Here is an 8,575-nt window from a genome sequence, read left to right as displayed (position 1 = left end):
ATACAAAGTCCTGTATCCAATCCAATACAAAATAATAGAAAATATATTTATGTGGTTTTGTCTATAGGTATGTGACGTTGGACACTAGGGAGGTGTTTTAGAAAAATATATTACTATACAGTATATCGAATTTTTGCATTTTCAGTATTTTTCATTTATTTATGTATTCTTCTTTAAGCTGATTTCTGTGTTTTTTATTTAATTTTATTAAAAGTAAATTTTTTTTTTACATGATTGTGTGTTTCAAACTTTTTTTATATTCATGATATCTACTAGACCCTTGTTCGGACATTATTCTGTAAGTTACAGGTCTACAATTAAAAAAAAAAAATTTCATGAAAAACAGTGTAACGCTTTTGGTACAGAAATCTAGACCTCAGTGTAACACCCAGGTGGTTAAATGTTTTGAGATGAGATTTAGAACTGCTACAGTTAACACATGCAATGTAGTGGTATCCCTATCTGTACACAATTTGAGATACTGAAAGGCAATGTCTATTTTTAGAATATATATTTTTACTTTGATATATTTGTTTGTTTATATATATATATATATATATATATATATATATATATATATATATTATTTTTGTGGCAAGTATTTTTAATCAACCAGGTATGAAACATGTTTTACATATTTCAGTTGTACTACTTAGGATCAGCAATTTTTTGAGGATGTTTTATAACAAATGTTGGGTTAAATCATGAAAAAATATCACACCCGCGTAGCCATTGTTTACATTTGAGCTTTGCAATTAGAGCATTATTGATTTAAAAATATATACCATAATAATGTTATATAAAGGTTTTTACATTTCAGTGTTCTCTTTAGTTATTTCATGAATCTACACTGCCCCAGATGTTACACAAAAGACAAAGAAGTCACAGAAATGCACTTGTAATACTTTCTTTTAAAATTAACTCTGGAAATTACTAATTATTGAATAATCTTTTATTGACTGTTGTTTTTTTATATATGTTAATAGAACATACTTAGACATTAATAATTCAGAAGTGGAGAATTATGCAACTTGAGCTAAATCTGTCTACCCTGAACAAGAAACTTAATTTTGTATGAATTTCTATTAAAATTTGGATGCAGTTATTCATTGTGTTCTTGTTTAAAACAGTTTTAATTTTCTGGGGTTTATTTAAAAGAGAAGAATATGTTCACTTAGAAAAGTCATATTGACTAGTGTTGATGTTCGAATTCGGGTTGTCCCTATATTCGACCCGAATATGGCTGTTCGAATTCGGGTATACCCGAACCGAATTTTGCTGCATTCGACAGCAAAAATTCAGGAGAAAAAAAAAAGCTGCTCTGCTCTGCTCCCTGAGGAAAGACCAACACTAATATTGACTTATATTGTGAAAAAATCTAACCTTTGTTCACTTTTAATATCCAATCATGTACAGGAGAACATTATTTTATTTTATACCTCACTGATAGAAATGCTTTTAGGAATGATCATTTTCCTAAATAGGGCTGTTGTATGAATAAATAGCTAAAATAGCTATAATGACTTTGCCAAACTGTTTAGACTCTAATGAGGACATTTTTTGTATGAATTTTAAATTTCACTGTTAGGGGATAAAGTTGAGAATGAATGTTGTCAGCTCTAGTAATGTAATGTAAGGTTTGATCACCATGATGTAAGGGGCCCTTGGTAGGCATTTTTTATCCTACCAAGTGCCCCACAAGCAATAATTTAAATGTGCACAGCTCAGGGCATAGATACATATGCAGGAATTGGAAATTCAGTGGTTGGAACTCTACAAAAAGTTTTGGATAAATGTAGGGATTTGTTTGATTTGTAAGGTGTGGGTGAATTTAAAACCCATCTCCACATAAAATCCCATCTTGTCCATGTGTTGTTTCAAATAAATTGTTCCTGTGTATGTTTTCTAATTATATGTGTACATGGGGCCAGACACATTTTCACTTTGCCTGCAGTGACCCCTGTGAAATAAAGATCTTACCATATTGCATTTCCCACATTGTTTTCTGTTTGGGGCATTTTCATTGTCTTGAAATTGTTTTCCTGGCCCCCCTGGTCAAAGTTATTGACACCACACCACTGATTTTACTTGGTATTGCATCGGGCATATGTTGTACAATGCTATCCAATGCAGATGGTATGAACAAACCAGAAGTTAGAAAGGAGGCTGTAGATGTGGAGTGGATGAGCCATATCCCTGTATTGCTGATCCAGGATGCATGACACTAGCTATATTGCTAAGGTAATACTGGGTTGTTTGCAATATTACTCCCATGTTGTGCTGCATACTAACTGCTGTTTTTCTGCTGAAATGACAGCCAGACTGGAAATCTGTAATTCCATCAATGTCTTGATTGGCCTGTCTCTTAGCTCTGATTGAGTGTCAATCAAAAGTTGGAGAAGGAAACCCACTTTTCCAATGCATCTATCATTTTATCTATTAATTTCAAATTCAAAAATATGGTCCAAAAAGCATTTTGTATGTCCAAGCTATATAAAAATTATTAACTAAAGAAACTGAATACACAAACTGGACATATTTTCGAAAGGAGCAGACACCTCTTCTACCACACATTTACTACTAAATACTGTACATTTGGTGAATATTCAGTTCAATTATCTAATCATGTGAAAAGCAACTTCTTGTTTACTTATTTTGTCTGCACATGATTGAGAATTCACAGTGAACAGTATTTTACTTTTTGCATGATTGTATAATTGGCATGAATACTTATTGAATGAAGATTCTTAACTGCTGTAAAAAATTTGCCACAATGTGTTTTTTAAATCTTATTATGTGCTGCATAAGGCGGACAGGCTCAGAATTGATAAGGTCATGTTGGTTGATCCACTAGATATTTTAAAAATAGAATAGATGCAGGTTATGGAACAGCTTTAATTATTTCAAAACTGGGTCTGGATATGATTGATTTAGAGATTCTTGCACTGCCTTGTATGGGTTTAGGAGGCAATCGTTACACCACGATTTTGCCTTTTAAAGGGTATTGTTAGAGGTTCACTTTCTGCATATGGGATGTGTACTCCTCAGCAGGTGACCAAGAAGGAGAGTTTTCCATGTGTGCTTTGACTAGGGTTGAAGATAAATACTTATTTTTATAAGGGTTGAACATTTTTTTAACCTAAATCTTTACAATATCTTATGTTGATCTATACCATGTAAAAACATGTTGCAACAACTATCTGTCTTTTTGGTTCATCGTTTCATAAATGGCAATAAGTAACCTTGATAATATATATATAAATATACCTTTGTATAGTAGAAAAATAGCAAGAACCCAAGTTATTTATTAACAATAATTAAACTGCATGTGTGGCCAATAGAGGGATAAGTGAAAACTTCTGTTTTTGGTTTTTTGCTATCTGTGTAATATTGGGATTTTGTTTTCATTTCTTGTTCCAGACATGCAATAGTAAGTTGGAGAAAATCCCCCAATATGAGGGAAATTCTTTTAGGCAGTCACTGAAAAAAAGCATTCCAACTGAAAAATTTCTAACAACTTTAGCAATCTTGATTTCCCCTTGTTTTCTTTAATGGTTACAATAGTCTCTAGTACAACTAGGGCACCCAGACATCAATTAATTTTGGCAGAGCCTAACCCTTCCTTCTCTTGTTAAAAAAATAAATATTAGCTAAAAATGTTAGATATAGACATAGCATGGCTGTAGAATATATTGACACTATCTGCCTGATGTATTCAGACACTCATATTTTTCATGGCATTGCACTGCAGAAAATCCTTAGCACCAAAGAGTTTTTATTTATCTTAGGTAAACAACAGTTCACCATTGGGAAAATCCAACATGAGGATATTTACTATGCATTCTTTGCCCCTAGAAAGATCAGCTAGGGTGATTCTGTTCTGACACTAAGGTAGGCAATTACATGCCAACTGGCTCCTAATTATTAATAAGTTGTCCATATTGAGCCAAAATCATCTAATTCCAAGGAGGCATTCCTCCTGCCTGGTACCCCACGTTTCTTGAAAGCAAACCTATACATTGTCATTACTGAGCAAGGAAACCGGTTCACTTTACTCTGTGGGTCATTAGGTATTTACCTTCTGTTCATGCTCTGTCTATTTGTTCTCCTAAAAGCCCCTCTGCAAAATACCTGGCACTTACAGGTGTGAGGAATGTGACTCTCAACTGGTTTTCTTAATATGCAACAGTTAAAACTGCCAATGGAAAGCCCACAGGAATTAGAAAAAGGTGTGCTAAACCTCTATGTATGTTTCAGCTTTTATAACAAGTTAAAACTTACACTGAAATCTCAGACAGGTAGTGGAGTTGGTAATAAGGGAGCAATTGGAAGGTAAGTAATGCACCATTCAGCAAAGAGAACCTGTTATTTCTTTATAGTAATGTACAAGTCAACTTTAAGTAAAGAACTGACACTGAACACATAAATAAACATTAACTTTTCGATTATGAAAATATTAAAACATATTACCTTAGATAACATGTAAGTGGTCGCATATCTTAAACTGAAATAATATACATTAAACAATTAAAATACTGTTTGGGCTTGCTTTATGAACCTATAATGTTGTAGACAATAACAACGTACCTAAACTTGATGCATATTAATATCTACGGCATTGTCTGCATAAATAGCTAGTCTAAACAAAGAAAAAAATTTAAAGAGCAATATTATTTTGTAATAAATTGAACTTTTTTATAGAATAAGAAATACGTTAAATGTATATATATATATATATATTTTTTTTTAATTATTTGACTATACATGTTTCTGCAAAACAATGTAAACTATTGTAGATGGACAAACCTAGGTTTATTCACATTGGGTAATAACACATGTACAAAAGTTTCACTTAGAGGATGATATTGTTATAGTTCCAGGTTAAGTTCCATGTTCGGTGTTTGCTGCTGGGATAAATGTAAATGAGGTGAATGAGGAGGTATGCAAAACTGTTGACTATGAATAACAATAGGGTATTATATATTTCCTTAGATGTAGATACAATGTTGTGCTTGTTTTGATATACTGCACTGTATCTATTTAATTTGTAATACAGTGAACAAATACAGAAGAGTTAAGAGCCCTCATAGAGATCATTATTAGTGCAGGACACTTATTTTCTTTGCTCTGTTTTTGAAATTGTCCTGTTTTGTTGCCAAACAACAAGCCCTGTGTGTTGCCTTGTAAATAAAACAATTTTGCCTACAAGGTGGATGAAGTCTGCTTGAAGTCCCTTAACATGACTGAAGCATAGGTCACACTTGGGGGCGTACAAAGCACTGACTCAGACACAGGTGAACTAGGCACAGAACTGCCAGAAGCTACTGAATCCCGGAATGGGGATGGAGGTGTCAAAGCCGGTGAAACCTCCAGTACTAGTTTGCTTGGAACAAGGTCCTCATCAGGAGTATCTGTGCTATCATACATATAACCCCGAATAAGGTTTAATTTTTCATTTTCTACCTCCTCTGTGGAGGAGTCTATACCTTCACTAAAAGCCGCCATCTGAAGTGGAAGCACTTGTTGAGTGGGATAAATGGAGTCAAGTCCATTCTCTGGTCCAGGAATTGGTATAATTGAGTTAAAGTCCGGAATTCCAGTAGAGAATTTATTGATCACTCCATGAAGTTGGTCAAGAATAGACTTTTGCAAAGGTAGGCTCTTGGATACTTGATCTGTCAGATATCTTGACCCTTCCTCATATTCTTGGGAAGGTGGTGGGGTTGTGGTCATCCGCCTATGTATCACCATGGATGGGCTACTGGGAAGGGTAAACCTCACTGGCTCATTTTCATCTTCCTCCTCTACATTATACAGTGTGTTAGTGCTCATATCTGAAAAGGTGAGACTCTTGCTCTGCACCTGGTAGCCTTTGGTTATAGGCTTGATTACAGCTGTTTGATTTGACGTCCCGGTTTCCTTGGTCTTCACATGCACTGATAATCTGTGCCACATGTGTTGCCCCTTCTGTACTTGTCTTCCACCTGGTTCAGACCATGACACAGACTTTCCATTAGAACTATGAATAAAATAAAGATGGATGCATTTGAATAAATAGCATGCACATAATTACAATAAAACGTAAAAACAAAAGGAGCAAAATATGTAAATGAATGGTCAAGTTTTATGATGCACTAGGTTATTGTGGTTCTCTTTTTAGTTCTGCAATTTAAATTAGGAAAATGATATTGTTTTATCTAAACCTAGAATACCAAAATCTTATTGTATGGAAAAACTCTAGGGAAAAAAGTTAATAAATATGTAAGTTTATCCACTGACTTACATGCTGCAGGAGGTAATGTCATGTCATAAAACTTCTGGTGAGAATCCCTGATGTACTGTGTAATCCAGGTTTCACCAAAAATCTTTTTTTATTTTTTTTATTTATTGCAGAATTTACTATGAGAGAGGGCAAAGTAAATAAGCAGTCTATGTGCCAATGCAAGGTCTGCTTTAAGGCATTTCCTGTATTTTAAATGCAGTATTAATTTATCTTGTACTACTTTTTCTCTAACATAAAAGGATTACACCTAAACCATCGCAGTGCAGCTTTTAAAGTGTTCCTGTTACTTAACACAATCTGAATTTGCCTAAAGAAAGAAAGTTTCCACCTAATCCTAATTGTTACAGCTATTTTAGAACCTAATTCAGACTTTTTTTTTATCATATTGTAATTTGAGGATGGGACCTAAAAGCAGAAAAAACAATTACTAAACTAAAATGTATAGTATATGTTTAAATTAAATATTACTCAAATGTATTAACTTTATTCCAGAATTAGGTTTGGATTATTAAATAATAGATTCATATAGACAGAGTTCTTAGTATTGATTTCCATGCAAGTTCCTTATTTGCAGCAGAAATTGGTGGGAGCAAAACAGTCACACAGATGCAAAAATGGAATTGGAGCTCATTATAGCATAGCAAAGAATGAGATTCTTAGCTTACAATCCATGCTCACTTCATTTGCCATTGCAGTAATGAAAACATGCAATAAATATATACATTTAAAATAAACTTTTACATGATTTACATAAGCATACACAAGTCCATACACGTGAGGCATGCCATTTGTTCATTGTGAATCAACATACATTTAATGACATTTCATTATTTTTCCTAAAGTAAAATTCCCTAGTCTTAGCAAATGTATGAAAATCTATGTAGACCAATTCTGACTGTTTTAATATCTGACTTGCTTGCACTGACCTTCACATTCAAAAAAAGCATAATTGTAACTTGCTTGTTTTGTATTACAATTTGTTTTATGTAATGTAATATAATTAATGACATTTTGTTGCGTATGCATAAAATCAGATATGCAACTAACAAAACATTCCAACAAATAAATAGGCAATCCATTATAAAATGCAACAGACCTGTTGAAATTGTTTATTTTCTGCCTTTTCAACTCTTAATAGAATTGTGCTGAAACTGTGACTATGTTACCAATACCAGACACTCTGCATAGGAAGACAATAAAAAGGTTCTAACAAGCTTGGTGCTTCACACTGTAAAAAAATTAAATAACAGTATATGACAATATCTATCAGACACCAAAGGATTGTATTTTGCCAGAATGATATTTTTAGGTATGGGACAAATTTGCACAATAGGCACCAAGCTGTTATGAATTTTCACCTTAAGTATTTAGAGCCAACAGGCTAATTTGCCTGGATAAATTGTCATTCATATATCACAATGTTTGAAGGACTACCTAAAGCCTTAAGCATTATAGAAAGAAAGATAGTGATCAGGGTTGTAGCTCCAATCATTCAATTAAGTTATGTATACCTAAATTGATCAAAATTAAAGGTGATATGCAGAGAGATAGGGGACAGTGCTTTTACGTCTATCTTTTGTTAGAGTTGTGCTTTGATTTTCAAGTAAAATAAACTATACAACTTCTTTAGTATTCATCTTGTACACTTTGATCTTCAGCAAAATGAATTCTAATTGGTTCCGCAGATCAAGTGCACCTCCTTGGTAAAATGTAAGTTGTCTGTCTGTGTCCTATTGGTCAGTGGCTCTTAACATACTGGGCCTGATTTATTAAATCTCTCCAAGACCAGGAGAAAAATAAGTTTTGTTCTGATGTGAATGGTTTGTTATGCATATTAGCACTCCCTCTATGTGCCTGATTTATGACAGCTCTCCAAGGCTGGAGAGGATACACTTTCATCAACAATCCTGGGTGTGCAAACCTGGACTGGATTTCCTAAAAGTTATTTGCTATTTGTTAGCAAATGTTTTCAATACTGGACCCGATCCATTCCAGGTTTGCAGGATCACCCAGGTTCACTGATTAAACTGTACCTTCCCCAGCCTTGGAAAGCTTTCATAAACAGGCACATTGTGACTATTTAATTAGTATAGCAGCCTTTGTTCTAATATTCACAAATAGTACAATAAACCATATGACTTAATTAGTATTCATCTCTCAATTGAGAGGTCAGCAATGACAGCCTACATTGTGACATTCATTGTGATGTGTACTTTAAAACTTTAAATACTTTAAGATTAGTCACTAAACAATGAAGAACTCTTCATTACAATGCTAAGTTCTTTCTGCAAA

At 33.6% G+C, this 8,575-nt stretch overlaps 1 protein-coding gene across 1 annotated transcript in view; it reads right to left on the bottom strand.

Annotated features, from left to right (window-relative positions):
• Positions 1–1,348: 1,348 nt before the first annotated feature.
• The window catches only part of GRM1 (glutamate metabotropic receptor 1), a 175,611-nt gene continuing 168,384 nt past the window's right edge, over positions 1,349–8,575 (bottom strand). The window contains exon 8 of the mRNA XM_072410246.1: positions 1,349–6,019. Coding sequence (XP_072266347.1) covers positions 5,203–6,019 — 817 coding nt within the window. The 3' untranslated portion in view covers positions 1,349–5,202. The remainder of the gene's footprint in view (positions 6,020–8,575) is intronic.

The sequence above is a fragment of the Pyxicephalus adspersus genome, chromosome 4, assembly GCF_032062135.1.
Source record: "Pyxicephalus adspersus chromosome 4, UCB_Pads_2.0, whole genome shotgun sequence".
In the NCBI taxonomy this organism is placed as follows: Eukaryota; Metazoa; Chordata; class Amphibia; order Anura; family Pyxicephalidae; genus Pyxicephalus; species Pyxicephalus adspersus.
This window is presented reverse-complemented; position numbering and strand designations above follow the sequence as displayed.